Source organism: Lissotriton helveticus, chromosome 12 (genome assembly GCF_964261635.1).
Source record: "Lissotriton helveticus chromosome 12, aLisHel1.1, whole genome shotgun sequence".
Classification (NCBI taxonomy): domain Eukaryota; kingdom Metazoa; phylum Chordata; class Amphibia; order Caudata; family Salamandridae; genus Lissotriton; species Lissotriton helveticus.
In genome coordinates, this window is record NC_136073.1 from 720,595,139 (window position 1) to 720,619,246 (window position 24,108).

Consider the following 24,108-nt stretch of genomic DNA (forward strand, 5'->3'; position numbering starts at 1 on the left):
GACACGTTAGTATTAGATTCCTTACCTTAGAATATCCCCAGGCGTCAGACTGGATCCGGAAATTTTTGCGTAGCAGTACCCTTGCGCGTCGGTAGGCGTCGTCTGCGGGTCCGTCGTGGGCGCCGTGATGACGTCGTCGGAGTACTTAGACGCCGCCTTCACGTGCTGACATCAGTTCTTCTTTTTTCCGCGCCAGCAAGCGCAGATCTGGAAAAAGCAGTAACCCTAGTCATTTTTTGACTAACTTTTTGATCACTTTTGATTGTTCTCGAAGTCTATCGACTCCGACGGTGCCGTAGAGATGCCCGGGTTTAAGCACTGCGATGATTGCGACCGCCTGATGTCGGTCACAGATCCTCACCGCGTGTGTTTATCTTGTCTCGGCGTCGACCACGACGACAAGGCCTGCTCCGACTGCCGGGCTCTCTCTTCGAAGGCCAGATGGGAGCGGTCCCGCAGGCGGCTCGAACTCCGACAGTCGGTCCCGCGCCGCGAGAGGTCCCGATCCCATGGGAGGTCGAGGGACAGGTCGCGGGCTCGGAGCCACCACAGTTCCGAGGGTAGGCCGCACTCCTCCGGGTCGAAGTCGTCGTCAGGTAAGCGGCACAAGAAGTCCAAGCGGCATCATCGCTCCTCGGACTCCCCCCGACGCTCGCGGGATGCGGCCGGGGGTTCGGGTGACACCACCCACGCGGCTCCGACTGAGTCGCAGGTGCCGCGTCCAGCCCCATACCCTACGGTCCCTGGGCTCAACGCGACGCCGGAGGAGATCGACCGCTTCCTCATGGCCATGAGGAAACTCTCTCCTCCGACGGGCTCCGCGGCGCCTTCGGGCCCAGCGGACCCGTCTGGGACCCCTAGCGGGTCGGGGGGGATCTGCCTTGACGCCGTCGGGTGCTTCGGCCCCGGCGCCGCCGACGCCTTAGGGCCCGGCGCCGCAGGTTCCTGTTATCCCGACGCCGCCTGCGCCTTCGGGCCTGGCGCCGAGGGGTTCAGTTGTTCCAGCGCAGGGCGCCGCTGGACCTCCTTCGGGTTCGGGTTTGTCGCCGGTGGACCTTACGACCTCCCCGGCGTCGGACCCTCAGGTGTCGCCTCCGGCGCCGTCCTCGGGCAGCGCCGTCCCCGGTTCCACCTTCGTTCCTGTTCCGGCGCCTGGACGGCCCCGATGGGCGCCGCTCCAGACGTCGTTTGGGGAGTTTCACTTCTATGAACAGGCCCCATTAGCTGAGAACCCTGAGTTTCAGGAGATGGGTGATGAAGAAGACTGGGAGGGGTCTGAGGACCCTCTGACCAGGGAGTGTCAGTCTCATGAGGACTGGACAGGAGACCTTGGGGAGGCCAGTGGCCTGGACACCTCTCCAGACACTGGTTTTGTCTCCCCTCCTACCGTGGCTTCGGAGGAGGGGGCAACATATAGTGTGGTGCTGATGAGGGCTGCCAAGGCCTTGGGCCTTGAGCTCCCCGTCGCGGCCGTGAGGACTAACCTCCTCACTGAGGTCCTTAAACCGCAGTCAAGCTCGGCCGAGCCTCCGCTGCCCTTTAATGAGACCTTGACCGACGTTCTTCTGGGCACTTGGTCCAAGCCCGCTACGGGTTCGCCCGTAGATAGGAACGTGGCCAAACGCCACCGCCCAGCCCCGGGCGACCCATATTTCCTGTCCTCCCACCCTACCCCCGAGAGCCTGGTCATCCAGGCCTCTAATTCCCAGACCGCATTCCCGTCGGCCCCGCCGGACAGGGAATCCAAGAGGTATGACCAGTATGGGAAGAAGATCTTCTCATCCCTTAGTCTAGGCCTGCGGTCTTCCAACACCGCCTGCCTCTTGGGACGTTACACCCACTCTGTGTGGGATAAGGTCACGAAAGTGCTGCCAGAGTGTCCGTTGGAGGTGCGGGCCAAACTCGGCCAAGCCCTTGTGGAGGGCCAGGATGCAGCCAAGTATTCTATCAGGTGTGGGCTGGATACCACCGACTCGCTAAGTAGAGCGATGGCAACGACAGTGGCGGTCAGACGCCACGCCTGGCTGAGGTCCGCCAACTTCTCGGCAGATGTCCAGAGCACGCTCATGGACATGCCGTTCGATGGCCGTCGCCTCTTTGGCGACAAGGCAGACCATGCGCTTGAGCGCTTTAAGGACTCCAGGGCTACGGCCAAGTCCTTGGGCCTCTCGGGCCAGCGCCAACAATCGGCTGCCTTTCACTCCTTTCGTGGCCACGGAAGGGTTGCGCCCACACGCGCCGCCAGCCACGCTCCGCAGGGCAATACCCAACGCGGTGGCGGCCGTGGAAACCGCCGTCCGGGTGGTCGGGGGCAGCGGCGAGGTCAGTCCACACCTTCCCCCGCAGCATACGCCTCTAAACCCTCCTAGTCCGTGCTTTCAGGCCCATGTGACGCCAGTGGGGGGCAGGGTTCGCCATCACCACCTCCACTGGCACACTGTCACGTCGGACAGGTGGGCGCTGCAAATCATCCGAAGGGGCTACTCCCTCCCCTTCGAGGCGACTCCTCCAGCCATGCCACCGCAGAACCACCGTGTGTCGGGGGATCATTTGCGACTTCTGCAGGAGGAAGTTACGGCCCTCTTGGCCAAGGGGGCCATCGAGCGCGTTCCTGGGCCAGAAGTAGGGTGTGGTTGCTACTCCCACTACTTTCTGGTACCCAAGAAGGGCAAAGGGGGCCTACGCCCTATCTTGGACCTAAGGAACGTCAACGGCTTCCTCCGGAAGGAGAAGTTCAAGATGCTGACACTGGCTCAGGTCCTGGCTGCCCTGGACCCCGGAGACTGGATGGTAGCGTTGGACTTGCAGGACGCTTACTTTCATATCCCCGTCCTGCCTGCCCACCGGCGCTACCTGCGGTTCATGGTTGGCCACGAGCACTTTCAATTTACCGTGCTCCCCTTCGGCCTTACCAGCGCCCCACGGGTGTTCACAAAGGTGATGGCGGTGGTCGCAGCTCATCTGCGCAGGTTAGGGGTTTCAGTCTTCCCCTACCTCGACGACTGGTTGTTGAAGGCGGGCTCGCCCCAGACAGTCGTCAGCCACCTCCAGACGACGGCAGACCTCCTGCACCAGCTGGGGTTCTCCATCAATGTGCCGAAGTCACACCTGTGCCCCTCTCAGAAGCTCCTCTTCATCGGAGCGGTTCTGGACTCGGCGCGGTTTCGGGTTTATCCGCCCGAACAGCGGATCCGGGATATTCAGGCTCTGATTCCCATCTTTCAGCCGCTATCCCGGGTTTCGGTCAGGTTGACGCTGCGGCTTCTGGGGCTGATGGCCTTCTGCAGCCTACTGGTGCATCACGCCAGGTGGCGGATGCGGGCTCTGCAGTGGGACCTGAAGTTTCAGTGGGCCCAGCATCAGGGCAACCTATCCGACCACGTCCTGATCTCGGAGGGCACTGCGAGACAGCTGCAGTGGTGGCTTACGGACCGCGATTGGGTCAGCGGCAGATCCCTCTCCCTCCCCCAACTGGAGCACGTAGTTGTGACGGACGCGTCCCTCCAGGGCTGGGGAGGCCACATGGGAGAGGCGGAGATCAGAGGCCTCTGGTCTCCGGCGGAGACCCGGCTCCACATCAACCTGTTGGAGCTCAGGGCGATTCGTCTGGCACTGAGGCATTCCTCCCCTCTGTCCGGGGGAGTGTAGTGTAGGTGTAGGTGTTCACGGACAACACCACTGCCATGTGGTACTGCAACAAACCAGGCGGGGTGGGGTCGTGGATCCTTTGTCAAGAGGCTCTTCGCCTTTGGCAATGGCTGGAACGCCAGGGCGTGACCCTGGTGGCTCAACACCTGGCAGGTTCTCTGAACGCCAGGGCGGACGAGCTCAGCCGTTGGTGCATGATGGATCACGAATGGCGTCTGAACTCGGACGTGGCGCAAGGCCTCTTTCAGCGATGGGGAGAGCCTTGGTTAGATCTATTCGCCACCGAAGAGAACGTGCAATGTCATCAGTTCTGCGCGTTGGAATTTCCAAGGCAGCACTCGCTCGGAGACGCTTTTCGTCGCGAGTGGAGTTGCGGTCTGTTGTACGCCTTTCCGCCTATACCACTTCTGCCCAGAGTGCTGAAGAAGATCAAGCGCGACCGGGCCCAAGTCATCCTTGTGGCTCCGGACTGGGCGAGAAGGTACTGGTATCCAGAGCTACTCAGTATGTCAGTCGATCCCCCGGTTCGTCTGCCTCTTCAGGAGGACCTTCTGTCGCAGCAGCAGGGGACGGTCCTCCACCCGAACCTGTCCAGTCTCCACCTCCATGCTTGGAGATTGAGCGGCGACAGTTGAGGCCATTTGACTTGCCTCCTGAAGTTTGTAACATCATTCTGGCAACCAGGCGTCCCTCCACAAAGTCGGTATACGCCGGCAGGTGGAACAGATTTGTGGCATGGTGCACAGCAAAGGCTGTGGATCCCCTCAATGCCCCTCTTTCTGAGGTCCTTCTCTTCCTTCTTTCGCCCAGCAGGGCTCTGCTCTGGGCACTATCAAGGGCTACCTTTCTGCCCTTTCAGCCTTTCTCAGGCTGCCTGATCAACCTTCTTTATTCAAGTCCCCTATTGTTAACAGATTTCTTAAGGGCATCACACACACGTTTCCTCCTGTTCCGTTTGTGATGCCTCAGTGGGACTTGAACCTGGTTCTTACATTTCTGATGTGCGCTCCCTTTGAGCCACTTCACAACTGTCCTCTTCACCTTCTGACTTTGAAGACTGCTTTCCTGGTTGCCATCACCTCTGCCAGGAGAGTGATTGAGCTCCAGGCCCTTGTACTCCACCTTTCCTTTCTGTCCATCCGGACAAAGTGGTGCTGCGTACCAAACCTTCTTTCCTGCCCAAGGTTGTCACGGCCTTCCACATCGGGCAGTCTATCACCTTGCCAACCTTCTTCCCGCCACCGCATCCCTCTAAAGAGGAAGAGCGGCTCCACCGTCTGGACCCAAAACGTGCGCTCTCATTCTACTTGGATCGCACACGCTTTGTTGGTTACGTGGGCGCGAAGAAGGGGAAAGCGGTGCACAAGAGGACCATCTCCCGGTGGATCATCCTGTGTATCCAGGCATGCTACTCCTTGGCTCGGAAGGAGCCTCCTGCTGGATTGCGGGCTCATTCTACCCGAGCCATGGCGACTACCACTGCCCTGGGCAGGGGAGTGCCCTTACAAGACATCTGTCAGGCAGCTACGTGGGCATCGTTGCACACGTTTGCGAGGCACTACTGCCTGGACAGCCAAGTCCGGAGGGATGGCTTCTTTGGCCGTTCCGTCCTCCGGGACTTTCTGGTGTGATTATTGGTTCGCAGGCCCACCACCGGGGTTGGTATTGCTGGGGTATCTATTCTAAGGTGAGGAATCTAATACTAACGTGTCTCTTTCAGATGCACAAGTTACTACTTGTGTAACGATATATCTGTAAGAGACATTAGTTAGTATTAGATTCCTTACCGACCCACCCATCCTCCCCGTTCTGCGAACCAATATCTAGGGTTAGGGTTGTCCCCTTTCAGGGCCCTAGTTTTAATGGCACCAGTGTTAGTTTTTAACATGGCTCTGCGTTTCTGGCGCAGAAAAGCTGTGTCTAAGAACTGACGTCAGCACGCGGAGGCGGCGTCTAAGTACTCCGACGACGTCATCACGGCGCCCACGACGACGGACGCGGAGCCGCAGACGACGCCTACCGACGCGCAAGGGTACTGCTACGCAAAAATTTCCGGATCCAGTCTGACGCCTGGGGATATTCTAAGGTAAGGAATCTAATACTAACTAATGTCTCTTACAGATATATCGTTACACAAGTAGTAACTTGTGCAACTAAACAATTGGTCTGAAGTGTAGTATTTGAGTGTGTGAATTAATTTGCTGACGGAGTGTCTACAACAAGTGCTTAACACTGTTCACTGATACTGCCTTACTTCTCAACCACACTACCACAAATAGGGAGTAAGGTTCTATCTAACTTTACCTCTGCCTACCTTTTGGGTTCCTCTGGACTCTGCACACTATACCTCACTTTGGTATAGTATATACAGAGCCAGCTTCCTACACTCTCGATTGGGCCAACGGCAGATCCTTCTCCCTTCCCTACCAGAGCACATTGTGGTGACGTAAGTATCCCTTCTGGGATGGGGCAGCCACATGGGAGAAGTGGATATCCGAGGCTTCTGGTCTCTGGCGGAGTCCTGGCTCCACATCAACCTTCTGGAACTTTGAGAGATTCGTCTTGCACTCAAAGCATTCCTTCCCTCTGTCCAGGGAAGAGTAGTGCAGGTGTTAACGGACACCGCCACTGCTATGTGGTACTGCAACAAACAGGGCGGGGTGGGTTCGTGGACCCTATGTTAGGAGGCCCTCTGCCTCTGGAAATGGCTGTAACATCAGGGCATATCCCTGGTGGTTCAACACCTGGCAGGTTCCCTGAACACCAGGGCGGACAAACTCAGCCGCAGGCGATTGATGGATCACAAATGGCGTCTTCACTCAGAGGTGGTGCAAGGTCTCTTTCGACAGTGGGCAGAGCCTTGGTTAGATCTATTCGCCACCAAAGAGAACGCGCAATATCAGAAATTCTACTCGTTGGAATTTCTAAGGCGGCACTCGCTAGGCGACATTTTTCGTCACAAGAGGAGTTGCTTTCTGTTGTACACCTTTCCGCCTATACCACTTCTGCCCAGAGTGCTGAAGATCAGGTGCAACCGGGCCCATGTCATTCTTGTGGCTCCGGATTGGGCACAAAGAGTCTGGTATCCCAAGCTACTCACCATAGCCATCGATCCTCCGATCAGACTGCCTCTTCGGGAAGATCTTCTGTTGCAGCAGCAGGGGACGGTCCTCCACCTGAACTTTTTCAGCCTCCACCTCCTTGCGTGGAGATTGAGATGCGGCAGTTGATGTCTTTTGACCTTCCTCCTGAAGTTTGCGATGTAATCTTGGCAGCCAGGCGTCCATCCACTAAGACGGTATACGCCTGCCGGTGGGACAAGCTTGTGCCATGGTGCACAACAAAGGCTGTGGATCCCCTTTCTGCCCCTCTTTCTGAAGTTCTCTTGTTCCTTCTTTCTTTAGCCCAGCAGGGCTCTGCTCTAGGCACTATCAAAGGCTATCGTTCAGCCATCTCTGCCTTCCTTCGACTTCCCAGGCAGCCTTCTCTTTTCAAGTTCCCAGTTGTTAATCGTTTCCTGAAAGGCATAGCTCATCTTTTTTGCAGTGTTTTATATAGCACGAACTTGACCCGAATTGGGTATCAGAGTGCTTTACATAGCACCAGTTGCATTACATGAGGACATATTCATTTATTGTTAGGCACGGGGATATTAAGTGATTTGCCCAGAATCACAGGATGTTTAGTGTCATTGCCGAGACTCGAACCCAGTTCCCCAGATTCGAGGTCAACCGCCCTAGCCGTTAGGCCAACTCCACTCCTCATCTCTTTCCTCCTATCCCCTTTGTAATGCCTCAGTGAGATTTGAATTCAATCCCTTTGAGCCGCTACAAACTGTCTTTTAAGACTTCTGACTCTTAAAACTGCTTTCCTGGTAGCCATCACATTTCCCAGACGGGTGAGTAAGCTCCAGGCCCTTTCCTCCAAGCCTCCTTTCCTGTGTGTCCATCTGGACAAGATGGTTCTCAGGACTCGTCCATCTTTCCTGCCCAAGGTTGTCACTGCCTTTCACATCGGGCAGACCATCACTTTGCCTACCTTCTTTCTGCATCCACATCCTTCGAACGAGGAGGAGAGGCTTCACCGTCTGGACCCAAAACGTGCGCTTTCCTATTATCTGGATCGCACAAAACAATTCCGGGTGAATGGCCAGCTCTTTGTTGGCTATCTGGGCGCCAACAAAGGTTGGGCCATACACAAGCGGACTATCTCCAGATGGGTTATTTTGTGTATCAAAGCCTGTTATTCTCTGGCAGAGAAGGAGCCTCCAGTGGGGCTGCGCGCCCATTCCACCAGGGTGATGGCAGCAACTACTGCCTTGGAACGTGGAGTTCCTCTGAACGACATTTGTCAGGCAGCTACGTGGGCTTCATTGCACACCTTTACCAAACACTACTGCCTTGACAATCAAGTCCGGAGAGACGGCTTCTATGGCCCTTCTGTTCTCCAGGACTTTCTTGTGTGATCTTGGTTTGCAGACCCACCTCCAGGTATGTTTTGCTGGGGTATCTATTCTAAGGTAAGTAATCTATAACTAACGTGTTTCTTTCAGCGGAACAATTTACTTACCTTCGGTAACGATATATCTGTATGAAACATTAGTTTTAGATTCCTCACAGTCCCACCCATCCTCCCCGCCTGCGAACTGATTTCTAGGGTTAAGGATGTCCTTTCAGGGTCCTAGTTTTGTGCACCAGTGGTCAGTGTCTTGCATGGCTCTGATTTCTGGGCGGTTAGTCGTACACAGAACTGACGACCGCGCACGAGGGTGGCATCTAAGTAGCTACTCCGACGTCATCCCGGCAACCACGATGCCAGCGACTGACGCAGAGCCAACCGACGCCACACCTTCCGACTCGCAGAGGTACTGCTGACCAAAAAACTTTCCTGATCCAGTCTGACGCCTGGGGGTAAGGAATCTATAACTAACTAATGTTTCTTACAGATATATTGTTACAGAAGGTAAGTAACTTGTTCTTCATCTCTTTATCCAACTCTTTTCATAATGCCTCAGTGGGACTTGAACTTTGTCTTGACTTACCTTATGTGTGCTCCCTTCGAACCTCTTCGCAAGTGTCCTCTCAGGCTCCTCACTCTGAAGACGCCCTTTCCTGTTGCCATTACCTCTACACGCAGAGTGAGTGAGCTTCAGGCTCTTTCTTCTAAGCCCCCTTTCTTCTCAGTCCATACAGAACAAGTGGTGCTTTGAACGAGATCCTCGTTCCTGCCTAAAATTGTCACTCACTTTCACATCGGGCAGACTATTACTCTGCTCACCTTTGTCCCGCCTCCGCACCCTTACAAAGAAGAGGAGAGAATCCACCATCTGGACCCGAAAAGGTGCGCTGTCTTTCTATCTTGACCATTCAAAGGATTTTCGGTTGGACAATCAACTCTTTGTTGGCTATGTGGGTGTCAAAAGTCGGGCTGTGCAGAAGCGTACCAGCTCTCGTTGGGTAGTCCCTTGAATGAAGATTTGTTATGCTTTGGCTAAAAAGGAACCCCCAGTGGGTCTGCAAGCTCATTCCACTATAGCTACAGAAGCAACCACTGCTTTGTCGTGTGGAGTTCCACTCATCTATATCTACCAGGCGGCCATGTGGGCTTCTATGTACACGTTCACCAGACATTACTGCCTGGATAGCCAAGTCCAGAGGGATGGCTACTTTGCCCGTTCTGGCCTTCAGGACTTTCTTGTGTGAACTTGGTTCGTAGACCCTCCTCCGGTATTGGTATTGCCGGGGTATCTATTCTAAGGTAAGGAATCTATAACTAATAGTCTCTTTCAGGTGAACAAGTTACTTACCTTCGGTAATGATAAATCTGTAATAGACCTATATTAGTTATAGATTCCTTACCGGCCCACCCATCCTCCCTGCTCTGCGAACTGACTTCTCTGGATAGGGACTCCCTTGCAGGGCTCTAGTGCGGCACACAAGTGGTCAGTGTCTTTCATGGCTCTGTGCTTCTGGCATGGAAAGTCGCGTCAGAACTGACATCAGCATGCAGGGGTGGTGTCTAAGTAGGCACATTCAAGCTGTGATCTTGATGTTTCAGCCTGAGTCCTCTATTTCAGAGCAGCTCCTGGGCTTCATGCATCCTGCTTGTCCACTTCGCCATGTGCATATGTGGGGTCTCCAGTGGGATCTGAAGTCTCGGCGGGTTCAGCACCAAGGGAACCTCTACAGTGGGATCTGAAGTCTCGGTGGTCCAGCACCAAGGGACCGTCCCTAAGTCATCCAAGTTTCTGAGGCAAGTGCAAAAGATCTTCAGTTGTGGCCTGACCAGCAACAGGCCCCTCTCCCTTCCCCATCCAGAGGTGACTGTGGTGATCGATGTATCACTGCTGGCTTAAGGAGGCCATCTGGGTAAGGTGGAGTTCAGATGAGTCTGGTCTCTGGCAGAAAACCAGTTCCAGATTATGCGCTGAAGGCCTTTCTTGAGGGGAAGGCTGGTGCAGGTTCTCATTGACAACACTACCGCCATGTGGTACTACAACAAGGACGGAGTGGGTTACTGGGTCCTGTGCTTAGTCTCTACCCACCTGGAGTTGGTTGGAGCGTCAGGGTTTCCCAGATCATGAAACTCTTGGCAGGATCTTCAAATGCCAGGCTGACCAGCATACCTGCAATGCCTGCTAGATCATGAATGGCAGTTGCACTCCGAGGTGGGAAAGGACATCTGATAGTGGGGAGAACCCCAGCTTATATCTTTTCGCGACAGTTGCGAATGTGCAGTGTAAAAATTTCTGCTTCACATTGGAGTTTTTCCAAGAATGTGCTCTCTAGGAGACTCATTCTGTCTAAAATGGAGCAGTGATTCCTTTACGCATTTCTGCCACTGTCTTTCTTGCCTCACAGTCTAAAGAAGCTCAGGAACAACCGCTCCCAAGTCATCCTGGTGGCTCCGTATTGCACAGAACCTCTGGACATAAGCATCTGTCCTCTGATCAGGCTACCACTTTGATAGGCTCTGCTGTTGCAGCAGTAGGGAATTAGGCATCCGAACCTGGTTAGTTGGCCCTTTAAGACTTTGTGTTTTCCTGGCCACCTCTTGTGATTCTTTTTAGTCACAGTTTGACATACGTGCTTTCCCAAACAGTTTGTGGTGCCAGAGTGGGATCTCTATTTGGTCCTGATGCTCCTTGTGTGCATCACCTTCGAGCTAATGTATAGCTGCTTGGTGCCTCTTCAACTCCCACAACTATCTTCCTCCCTGCAATCATTTCAGCTTGTCTTGTGAGTGAGCACCTGGCTCTCTTGGTGCAGCCACCCTACTCCACTATTTTTCCAGACAAACTAGGGTTGAGAACCAAACGTTGTGACTCCTTTTCACTCCCATCTTTAATCCTCCTCACCCCTTGAAAGAGGCAGAGAGACTCCATTGACTGGATTGCAAAAGAGCCTTAAGCTTTTACATTGATCTACCAAGGGCCAATGGGTGGATATTCAGCTTCTGTTTTGATGAAAGGAAAGAAAGTGCATTAAGATATACTACACAATAGCCAAAAGGCTGCCCCTGGAAGGTTTGAGAGCCCCCTTCCGCTATGGAGGTCTAGGGCAGCCATGACTGTGTCTGCATGATGAGTGCCTTTCCTTGACATCTGTCAGGCCACAACATGGTCAATGCGCATGTTCATAACGCACTAATGCATTGATTGGCCTGACGGGAATGGCATTTCGCCTGTTCAGTCTTGTAGAACTTTTTAGTCTGTGCCCATTACACAGAGTCTCCACCTAGGTAGTTGCTGCTTTGATATTTGTTCTAAACTTGAGGAATATGCGGTTAGAAGTATCCACAAGAAGAACAAATTACTTACCTTCGGGAATATTATTTTTGGTAGACACTAACTGCAGACTCCTCACGGCCCCCCCCTCCTTTTCTGTGTAATAGCATTGTTTTTTTACCATCTGAAAAGGACCCAAATTAGAGATCTGCATGCTTGTACATAGAATTTTTACGTACACTGCACTCAAGGGCATGGAGAGAGTGAAAAAAGAAAATGATGAGCACAGGTGTGGCACATGTATGTGGTTCCACTCTGTCACTTTCAGGGTGAAGGAAGTTAACACTGAGTCACCAAGCGGCCAATGGGACCACTGCTATTCTGAAGGTGAGAATTGGAGCTTATCCACCAGAAAGAGCACAACCGAATGTAAGTCGTTTGTTCATTGTGCATACAGAAATGTTGTTCCTCCTCCCACCCTAACTTTGTTAGGTTTCCTGGCTGTGTTTCACATCAAAAGATGTGTGGTACTTTCATGCAGTAATGTAGCAATGGTACCAAAGGCCATAATGCGAACAAGAAAAATGGACCCCATAGCCCTCTACTGGGAAGTGAAAACATCAAAATTAGGATGCAGTGAGCCCCTCACAGCTTTGGGTCCCAGTGCCTCTGCACCTGCTGCACTAAAGGTAGCTACCCCCTGCTTTCATGTAGAATGTGCCACATAAATTGATGCAGATATCCTAGTAGTTGGAAAGAATTGCTCACCTTTAAAAAAAAATGTTTTACTCAAATTGGCCCCTGTGTACTATGTGTTCCTAGAAAGTGACTTTTTTGTGTTGCTAATAACTTAAGTGCAGTTTGACCAATCTCCACTAAAGTTCCAAAAATGTACTCTTCTTTTACCTAGTTTGTGCCTGTGAAGTTTTGGGGTGATCCATCAAGTGGGGTCCCAAAACGCAAAATCCACATGCATTTTCCATAGACTTCTTTAGACTGCTCTACTGCAAATACTGCTGAACAGAATCATGCCAAATTTGGCAAGAAGCTAGATCTTAGTTTGCAGATTATGCCTTTTGTGATTTGGTGTATATCCGTTCAGTAGTTTTTAAGATATTCTGGTTTAAAAATATTTGTATATCTGGACGGTTGGGTTGGTCCCTGGAAATACATTTTTAAAAAATGGAGTGTTCTGATTGGCCTAGGTAGATTTTTTTTCGTCTTGGGCCAATTTGCCATAATGAAAGGTGAATTGCATTCTTAATATTCTGTCATTCCTACATTAAGATTCCAACGGTCTCTTACTAGCATAATCGTATTCTTTTTTTAAATCTTGTTGCAGAGCTGTTTGTGACTGAGGTGTCTCACTCAAGGATCCTCCGAGTGCTTGATCTCATTTTCTACCAGCGAATGAGGAAAGAGAATCTTCTGTCTCAGGACGAGTTGTTGCTGCTGTTTCCCAATCTCCCTGTGTTGATTGAAATACACAGTAAGTGGCTGCTGGGGGATTGATACATATTACTATCATTATTTATTGACAATCTATAATGTCTGTACTTGGCATACTTCAGTTCTAGTGTACAATGATTGTGGGACAGAGTTGGGTTGGCAGGCTTGTTTACAATACAGTTGCAAATGTTTGGCACCTGCCTATGTTACTGATGGGGGCAATTCAACACGTTCTTCTTGATCCTAAATATTACACCTCTTGGGTTACACAGCAAAGGATAGTAATTTCAGCAGTGAGTCATGTGTGTTTTTACTGCATGGGGTTAATGGAGATTGCACGCTAATAATAAGTTATGTAAAAAGAAGCTTGTGGTTAAATCAAAAGTGGTATTGGATGCAGAGAAAAGGTGAAGATAACTTCAGACCAGGCCTGTGGTTTTGTGGATGGTTATTAATTCCAGACAGAGAATATGGTGATTTCTGATGGACATTTAAATCTGCAGTTTCCTCTTCAGAATAATCCTAGGCACTAATCACCAAACAATAATTCCTCCCGCTCACCAGTGCGTGGCACGCTTCGTCGGTTGTGCTGACCCCAGAATTCAACGACCAAAGCATGCCATAGGAAATGCCCCTTCTTCAAACAGGGAGGTTTCAAACCATGTGCCAACTCCAGAAAGTAGATGTCGATCATGGATTCACATGAAATCTGCTTGTGGTGCTTCAGAACTGGTCATTATTCTGAATCAAGCAACAAGCGCTCTCTGAACTATCTGACTGTGATCAGGGTGTGGGACGTGAAACGCTACATTACAGAGTACAGGAGGAGATCACACTTGAAGAAATGTTCCCAAATTTGCTAGGCGTCTCGGAAATGTTCCTGCACCAAATCGCTACGTCACTCCCAAGCCAAATATTTACCACAATCCATGTCCCTAGGTAAACCCAAGTCACGCTACAAATGTAAGAAAGCCAGTTTGGATACCTCCACCTCTTTCTGCTCCAGATCAGGCAAGAAGCTACGTAGTCAACACCCCAAGGGCATGACTTGCCAACATCTTTTGACTCCAAGCATGTCCTGAGGCAGGCCAGATGTACACAGAGTTTTTTAGGCCTTCGTTGACCAAGCAACAGAAAGAGGCCTTTAAAAAGCCCATAAAGTAAATCTTCAAGGTGATACCAGCCCCCTTTGGAATTCCTACAGACCTCATGCTGCAGCAAATGGGCTCCAGTTATACTTTTGCTGTCGGTTCTTTCCCTGGTGCCAGCTGACCTTTCAGGGACTACTTTAGGTTTCCTGCTTGTGCTGGTCTATAGCTCCTCTCTGAGTCCTGGGCCCATGCCAGTCCCAACGCACCAACGTCAATCCCAAACTCCATAGACTCCTATGATGGATCTGCAGTTGATGTGCCCCGGGTCAGACCTATGTCACGTTACAAATTTACCAAAGTGCAGCCTCCAGCTTTGGAATGCAATCCCTTCTCTCTCTAGGCACCAGTACCATAGGAGGCTGGAGGCCCTGTTCATCTCCGATTCAGTCACAGTTTAAAGACTTCAGTGCACTGGTGTCATGTGGTAATGGCAGTGATGATGAAGGGGAGAGGGCAACCTGCTACCTTCTTGCTATGCTGATGCTGGATGGTACGTGGACATACAAACGGCAGGTAGATTGGAACATTCTTGTGAGAAGGTGTTACAATCAACACAAAGTCCCCCCAGAAAAAAAGGTATATCTTTTGCAATTGTTGTCCACAGAGCAGTCGAAGTTCTGGAGTGAGTTTCCTACCGTAAAAAAAAAACATATTTGTTGATAAACCTCTTACAGCCCCCAAATTTCCATGTCTGTCAACTATGTTGCAACTAGTGGAAGCCTTTAGGGCATCCATGCTGTTCATTTTCAGCACTTTACTAGTTCCCGTTGGTGTGCCTTTGGGCCCCAAGGATCCATTCCTGCCTCTAGTTGGACTTTTACAAATAGGTTAACCATTGGCGGCATCTGAACCCCTTTAACCTCCTCAAAGTTTAGCATGAGCTCAGGTGTTGACTTTGGCACCACCAGCTGCTCCGGGTTCCTTTGCTTCAATGCCGGTGGCCAACTCCGCAGTAGGATTTGCAGCCCAGTTTGTTTTCTGACTGAGAGCAGAGCTACAACCTCCTGAACTGAGGCTGTACCCTTCTTCCATTGGAGTATAGCCAACTGGCAACCATTCAGATTATGATGCCTTTCCCTCACGAGAAGGTAGGGCTCAAAATGTACTTTACTTTATTCTTTTCGGCACTGATTCAGACAATTACATTTACGAAGAAGGGAACTATTTTGTTATCCAATATGATGACGAAATTAGGTATGAAGAATTACAATATGCCAGTGGCCTGGATACTTCTCCAGATACTGGCCTCGTTTCTTCTCTCAGTCCTGCCAAGAAAGCACCTCCTTCACTAGACCCACAATTCCCTACCATGGATGTGAAGACTGATGTTCTGACGGAGGTACTCAATCCTGGTCAGGATTGAGTACCTCTATTACCATTTAATGAGGCCCTCACAGATATCTTCTAACAGACTTGGGCAAAATCAGTTAATAGGCTGGTTGGTTGGTACCATAAATACATCTCACACAATATCCCATACTGGAGAACTTCGTAAAAGAATATATTTCTTTGCAAACACATTCTTTCTTTCACAAATCATGCTCTGCATTCGGTGAGTGCCAGCTACCTTCTGGGCCGCTACTCCCATGACTAATGGAACTCGGTTGCTCAAGTATTTCCTGCAGTTTCGGATGACCTCAAGGTTTCCCTGACCCAAGCTATCCAGGATGACTGTAACACAGCAAAGTTTGTAATACGGTCTGGTAGGGAAACGAAGACTTCCTAGATCGGGCAGTGTTGTACGTGTGTGGCACTATGGTGCCACACCTGGATAAGGTCTAATGACTTCTCAGGGGATGTCCAGACATCCTTGATGAACATGCTGTACAGTGCCTCTTGTCTTTTTGACGACACAGCAGAATTGTCCCTGAAATGTTTAAAGAGAGCAGTGCCATAGCACATTCCTTTGATTTTTCGGCCCCCACCAAACAATTTCACCCACTTCTTAGCAATATTAGGGAGTTCCAGTTTCTCCAGCATCTGGCCACTCCACTAGCACACCAGGCCTTTCAGCCTTTTCTTGGCGGAGGCTGTGATCCACAAAAACATCCGTAACATGCAGCTTATTCCCAAGCCAGTCTAACATCTACAGTCTCAAAACCTCTTTAGTATGTCTAGTTTGTCCCGGACAGCACACAGCTATCCTGACAGTTGCATGATTTTCTATGTCCTCCAAAGGTGGCAAGCCATTACTTTAGACAAGTGGGTCCTCCAAATTGTACTACGAGGCTATGACCTTCCATTTCTTTTTATTTCGCTGCACCTTTTATCACCTCAGGGCAGTTGACCAAAGACCACCTGTTTCCCTCTCAGCAGGAAGTACTGACCCTTCTGTCTAAAGGGGGCATAGAACAGGATCAGGCATCAAAGATGGGAACTGGATGTTTCTCCCACTATTTTCTCTTGTGCCGAAGAAGGGCAGAGACTGTCCTCTAATTTTAGATCTTTGACCCCTCAATGTCTTCCTGTGAAAGGACAAATTCAAGATGCTCCTGCTATCCCAGGACCTGCCTATCCTAGACATCGGAGTCTGGATGGTGGCATTGAAGCGGCAGGAGTCTAATTTACATATCCTCGTGCGACTTTAATTAAAGAGTCATTTTGATGAAAACCTCAATGTCCGGTGTCTTCCTTAAGGCCCATATGCGCTTCCTCCGGTCTACAGTGGGACATGAGCATTTTCAGTTTGCAGTGCTCCCTTTTGGTGATAGTGGTCGCTGCACACCTTTGCAGATTGCTGGTTCTAGTGTTTCCCTACATCGATAACTGTCTGTGGGAGGTGGGCTAGCCCCAAGCAGCTGCAAACCTCCTAACATTGTTGAGGTTCACTATCAATCTCCCGAAGTCACATTTTACTCCTGTGCAGATGCTCCTGTTCATTGGAACATTCTGGATACAGTGCAGATTTGTGCCATTTTCCCCGAAGTGGAAAGTCCAGGATATTATGAGTATGACCCTAATGTTTCATGACTCTACACTGGTCACTGAACACACACACAAAGCTGCACAAACACTCAACCCAATTTTCACCTCCAGCGACATGGTCAAATTCAACCACGTGACAGAACTCACTTAGTCCGCCACACCATCCTTGACTTCACATTCTCTGTCACCACCATACAACCACAAAGCATCACAGATGCTCCCACCGCAGCTGGGGCAAGGTAACCGAGACACAATGGACTCAGGCCCTCAGCACCACCCAACCTGAAGCTTCGTCAGACCAAGATCAGGGCGTCCACAGTTTCATCACCTGGATCACCGAATGCTTCGATAGAGCCTCCCGGAAAAAGCCAGGAAGAACCAACAAGACCTCAAGACTATTCAGCTGATACACCCCAGAACTCAAAACCACTAAGCACAAGTGCTACCAACTTGAGAAACGATGATTCTTCACCAGTAACCCCTCTGACAAAGCCACTCACAGATCAGCCCTCAGCAATTACCACCTGCACATCAAGGAAGCATAGTGATTAGCCATCTCAGCCTGCATTGATACAGCAGCCAATCACATGAAAGAATTGTTTGAAACAGTCAAAGAATATTCCAACCCTGCAGCCACTGAGAACACAATCCATCTTTCCCAAGAACTCTGACACCCTTTCAGACTATATCCACAACAACTTCGACCCAACCTACAGTTCTTAACCTCAACAGCCTCGACCACACCAGCCGAACACACACCAGCCGAACTGTCACCACATTGACCACACTCACCACTCAGACAACAATGGCCATCATTTGTTTTTGAATCAGAATTATTTTTTTTAAAAGAATGAACATGGTTAAAGGGTCAACAGTTCAGGACCAGAGACATTGCCAGTTATACATCAACATCACATGTAATACATATGGAGGCAGCATAGGAGCACAGAAAGTGTTGCATGGAGCAATGAACAGGCAAAAAGCCAAAATCAAAGGGCTAAAGGCAGGGACTTCTCAATGCACAGGAGATCTCACTGAGCATTTGTGGATTGAAATCTGCGGGGTTTAAGACGTGGCGTTGGCAGAGGCAGAAGTCCTTATGAAAAACCTCAATGAATGGAGACATCAAGAAGAAGAAAGGGGGAGGGACATAGGGACAAATCGGCCAAACTTGGGTTTCCCCAGCCCTCCCCTATCCCCCAAATAAAACAGCAGTGTGCACATTTCCTATCAACAAACCCATCAGATCCTAATTTGTTTGAGAGTCTTGCATGGCTGTATCAACTCAACCTGAATGGCTTTTGTGGAGTGGTAGGTTAGGATACTGCATCCGGTTCATCTTCTCTTGTCATAGCTTCTGCGTGGTCTGAGTCTAGGTGTTGCTCATTTTGCAAGTCATGTAGTATAGTGTCCCAGTTTGCTGCTATAGGAATCTTACATAACCCTAAAGTGTCTTCTTTGTGTAACGCAATACTCTCGGCTTGGGCACAACCACAATAGCCGTCATGTCATCCATCCACTCCAGAGCACCCACCGACCCATGGCCCACCATTTTTTTAAACCTCTGAACCAATCTAATCAGCACGGAACTCATCCGTATCCTCAACTCCTCCATCACAACGGCACCCTTCCCAGACCGATGGAAACATGCAGAGATCAGACCCCTCCTAAAGAAATCCTCCTCCGATCTCCGCGAACAACAAGTATCGACCGATCTCTCTGGTCCCTTACTCTGCCAAAGTACTGGAGTAGGCCATCAACCAACAGCTTGACGTCACCCAATCGGGATTCCGTGCCAACCACAGCATGGAGACTGCACTGATCGCAGCCACAGACGACATCAGAACCCTCGTTGAACTCGGCGAGACTGCAGCCCTGATCCACTTCGACCTCTTAGCTGCATTCCACACCGTATCACATCAACAGACTCTACAATATTGGCATACAGAAAACAAGTGCCTCCCTTCACCTCCAACTCAAGAACATCATTTTCGGCGTAAACCAAGGATCATCTCTCAGCCCCACATTGTTTATATAACCAACTCCCGCCCCCCCCCTGCGGACATAGTCCGATCCCATGGTCTCAACATCATATCCTTTGCAGATAACACACAACTTATCCTCTCGCTCACGAAGACCCCAACCAGAAAAAACTTTGGCGACGCCATGACCAATGTAGCCAACTGGATGAGAGCTGTAGGAAAGTGCCCTTTTTAGGTCTCGCTAGAGTCAGTGCATGCGCTACTCTGGTGAGAAATTTAGTAGCTGGTTTAAAAAGTGCTACCCACAGGCTTTTGCCGACCACCAGCTTGCTATTACGCGCACAAGCGCCCGCGTGAATCCCCTCCCTTCTCCCACTCCCTCCTAGTCAGCAATGTCTCCTTAGAACCATTCCTTCAGTGGAAACCAGCACAGCTGGCGACCACTTGAGTGCACAGCCTCTAGCAATTAGCGCTGGCAACTAACAATTAGAAAGGCAAGGCTACTCGTTTTAAAAGCTTGTCTTCATTATCTCTTTTAATGAGCACTTTTCAAGGCAGTGCTTTAACATGAGGTATTACTGTCAAAAGCTTTGACGTGTTAAAGAAATATACTTTTTGAATGTTTAGGATACCTTCACATATTTTATGTGATGTTGTTGTATAATTTACAATTACATAGCAAATGTACGGGCTCTATCTAAGAGTGGAGCCAGCCCATTCTAAGGCTTTGCTAGTCAAATGCATTGTTGAGGTCCTGTGTGTTCTTTTGCACATTTGGACTCTGTTTCTAGTGGACGCAATACCAGGGCTCTCTGTTGGACAATATCTGTGTTGGAAATTGGATTACTGGTTGAGGGTGGGTGAAACCTTACTCAAGCAGCAACCACAGTCTCTGTCAGGGTGAAACACAAGTAAACCCCAAATTAACCTGTGCTTAACCCTGTGGGAGCTTGGCACAAAGCAGTCAGGCTTAACTTTTATGCAGCACTTCAAAAAGTAATAAAGTGAAAAATACAACACAAGAAAAATCTCACATTTAGAAAAATAGAAATAAATTAAATAAATGATGAGACCACAACAATAAACATCCAATTGGTAGAACCAGAGATGTGCAATTTAAGATTTTAAAGTAAAAATAGTGCCACAAATCGCCACCTGTGGTTATTTGGTCGGGCCAGACCTGGAAAGAGTCACAGGTTCAGGTCCACCGCAATGAGGCGCAGGCTGGATACAGGGACTCTTGTTAGGCCCGCTGAACAAAGTACCTTCAATCCTGGTTTGAGGAGCGTTGCAAGATCCTGTGTCTTGATTGTGTCATAAACCTGTAGTTATGAACAGCTGCATGCTGAGTCCTGCATAGTCATAGAAGGTGCCGTTGACTAGCGGTTTGCGATTTGAAGTCCTGCATCACAGATGCTTTGTGCACTGGCAGTTCAGAAGAAGCAGTGGGGCTGTGATGAAGAGCCCTGTGTTGTCCTCAAGGATTGAGTCGATGAGGGGCTTGTGATGCTTAGGCCTGCGCCAGGGATGTGATGCACAGCAGCAGATCTAGGGAGACGACAGGCTGTGATACAAGGTTCGGCGTCAGAGTAGTGTCGCACTGTGGTGTTCTGATGCAGCTGCGGAGAGATGCATCACACTTCATCGGTTCTGCTCAAAGAACCACCGCTGGGCTGGCAGAGCACTTTCAGTCTCACTTTAAAGTGTCTTGTACTAGGGTGGCACCGTTTGGAATAGGGGGATAAAGGGGGGGTAGGACTCCCAGCGGACAGATTCCAGGGGCTCGATTCAATGTGGTTGGAGACTTTTCTGTCCCTGAGGCTCTAAACAGAAGGCTAGCCAACTAGCCCTTGAAGTCATGCTGGTGGTCTAATCGTTTCACTTAGACATCAGGGTAACAGAGTAGCAGTCTTTCTTGCAGAGCAGCACAGTAGTCCTTCTGAGTCTTCCACATGTTATGAGGTACACTGAAGAGTTGGATCTGAGTGTCTAATATTTATACCTGGTACCCACTTTGAAGTAAGAGAAGGATCAGGAGGTTTTCACGGCCAGAGGTACTTGGAATTTCCTGCCTCTCAGCCCTGGTCCCAGAATGTCTGGAGCCACAATAGACTTATGCCAAAACCCTTTGTGAGTGTGCTGGGCCGAGCCTTTGTGATTTCCAGTGTAGTGTGGTTAAGAGCTTTTCACTATTGGAGAAAAACAAAGGCCCCTGAACTATATTTGTTCGATTCCTAGGACAGGGAAAAAACATGTGCGAAAAACAATTCCTAGGCAATCATATATATAGAAATATATAAGTATACGGAGGGTATAACAAACACACTGCAAAATAAGCTAGAATATATGATATGATGTTTTATTCATTACAAAAATATATTATTATTAAAAAACAAATACATAAAGTCATACTGTGGCACTAAAGAATAAAAATTACATACATAAAATTCTCTCTTGTTATACAATTAAAATTCATAAACTGATAGGTAAAGTATTGTTCACGTAGTAATTTATTCGAAGCGCGTTTCGGCGTAACCACACGCCTTCTTCAGGAAATTACCACACTACTTCGAATACTTCGAGATTTATTTAGGGTCTCTTGAAATCTATATCAGGGTTCATATATTTGATAAAACAATTATTCTGGAAATCCTAATGGATAATGTGGGATTGTGAAATCAATGAACGTAGTCGTTCAGGGATATATAGCTCCTGCAGATAATGTGATCAATAGGATACGCCGGTGAATCGTCTCTTTTTATAATTTCAAAGTCAATCAAGGCAGAGCTATCATTGTCCAGAGTCTATCAATGCTGTTGGGGAAATACACGCATGCTAAACAGGGCAAGTTCTACATGGTCTACGTAGACTTGTCCGCTGCTTTTGATTGTGTATGCCACGCAAAGCTTTGGCCTGTCCTGCTACAAATAGGAGTAGACCCCCCCCTCGTAGATTTTCTGAGGGAGCTATATTCCAAGGCATCAGCGAGGGTGCGTTTTGGCACGAGGGGTGAATTATCGGCGTCATTTGGAGTGGAGCATGGAGTTCGGCAAGGCTGTGTCCTGGCCCCCTTTCTGTTCTCTCTCTATACCAACGGTTTGGAGGTGGAGATGTTGAGGGGGGGTCAGGATCTTCCGCAAGTACGAAATCGGCCGATCCCCGCTCTGCTCTATGCAGATGACGCCGTGATACTAGCTCGCACCCCTCGCGAACTACAGAAGGCCCTGGATAGGTACGCTGATTTCATGGGGTCACTTGAAACTGAATTGGAAAGCTGCAGTTGAGGCTAGAAAACACCTCCTCATGAGAGCGGTTGCCGCCCTTATAAATTTTTCACTAAGATTGGGCAATAGGTCCCCTGTAGAACTGATAACAATTTAAAGCGCTAAATGCCGGGCAATAGCCCTGTATGGGGCTGGACTGTGGGGGCACGCAAACATCAGCGCACTGCAGGTGGCAGGAAACACCTTTTTAAGATTTCTTTTAGCGGCTCCTAAACGGATTTCCACATTGGCCTGTCACACAGAATTGGGTATCCCATATATAGGGGACCTGGAAAAGATCCAACCAATTCTACTTTGGCGACGCATTTGGACTTCCGAAAAGAACTTACTGACAAAGGAAATTATGGCAGATTGTATGGCTCTGGACCATTCACAGAAAATTAGCTGGCTTCTTTACGTGAGTAATTTTCTATTGATCTAGGCTTAGAATACTATTATACAAAACCTGAGATGATTTGTGAGATTTCGAGAAAGGATTTGAAAGCAAAGGCACTGAGCCATTTAGAAGCTTTAAGGTTTGCTAGTGAAGCCACGAAAGCTTCTGCCTTTCATGTTATTGCGGTTCAGATTACCCTGCTAAATCAGCCTTATCTAACACTTGACCTCAAAGTATTTGAGCGATTAATTTTAACAAGATTTAGATTAAATCTCTTTCATCGATTAGTGGTATTTCCAACGAGAAATAGTTGGGAGCCAATTCTTACCCCCTGCCCCTGCGATGAAACATCAGAGCAGACAACTATGCACACTGTCTTGTTCTGCAAATTTTACCATGATCATCGGAAAATTTGGTTGTTATCTACGCTAAAACTGTGGGGGGTCAGACAATGCCGCCCAGCTATGTTACGACTGCAGTTTCTAGACTCCAAATGCATTTGCTATCTTGTCGTCAAATTTTTTTAATGTATATTTAAACATAGAATAAATTTGTAAAGACCAATTTTTTATCTTATTCAGATAGTAACTGATCATGTTAATGTGGAAATTCAATTCAAATTCAATTCAAGTTTTAACCTTTAAAATGTATGTATTGTGTTATAATATGTTTCTCTGTTTGTAATTACGCTTTTATGGTTTTCTTTGTTGTAAAACCGAATAAAGAAAGATTCATTCATACTCCCAAGCCAGTATGGTCTGAATGTTGCCCTGAAGGGGCTGCACCTTGTCTTCTCTAACTTGGTGTCCCAAGGAGACCACTGAACCCTGCCCTATCTGGCACTTACTGACCTTAAGAGTCAGGATTGCTCTCTGCAGAGACAGAAGCACTTCTCTGAGGTGACACAGGTGGTAATTCCATCTAGAAGTGAAGACAGCAGTGTCGTCTCGGTGGGCGGTACTAACGTTCTCCAACCCATTCAGGAAACTGATTGACCAACCTCTTGAAGATGGCGGGGGCATTCTTCAATCCAAAGGGCATCACCCAAAACTGGAAATGGCCTTCTGTGGTAGAGAACCCAGACCTGTCTATGGCCCCCTTAGTTATTGTGATCTGCCAGGATCCAGATGGCAGATCAAACCTGCTGAGGACTTTAGGAGGCCTTAACTGATCACTGAGCTTGTCAGCTCAATGGATGACTGAGCTTGTCAGCTCAATGGATGGGGTGTGCATCAGTCTTAGTGACTGCATTGAGCCCCAGGAAATCCACACAGTACCTGAGTTCAGGGGTGCTACCTGGAGGGTCAGCCTTGGGGACCAACACCACCAGGCAGGACCAAGGACTGCTTGAGGACTCCAATGCCCCTAACTCTAACATTTTGGAGCCTTCCTTTATTCTGGTTCTCATGTTGTCAGATTTCCTGTAGATCTTATTCTTCACAGGCATACTGTCCCCAGTGTCGTTATCATGGGTACACCATGTAGGGAGCCCTGGAGTTGGGGGGAAGAGAGAGGCAAACTGGCCCAACACTTGGCAACAGACCCTCTCTTTCTTTAGGGCAAGAAT

General features: G+C 49.3%; 1 protein-coding gene across 3 annotated transcripts in view; it reads left to right on the forward strand.

Annotated features, from left to right (window-relative positions):
- Nucleotides 1-24,108, forward strand: part of ARHGEF11 (Rho guanine nucleotide exchange factor 11) — an 883,046-nt gene that overhangs the window by 587,483 nt on the left and 271,455 nt on the right. For all 3 annotated transcript variants that reach the window (XM_078670282.1, XM_078670280.1, XM_078670281.1), the window contains one exon: nt 12,717-12,863. In XM_078670282.1, coding sequence (XP_078526408.1) covers nt 12,717-12,863 — 147 coding nt within the window. The remainder of the gene's footprint in view (nt 1-12,716; nt 12,864-24,108) is intronic.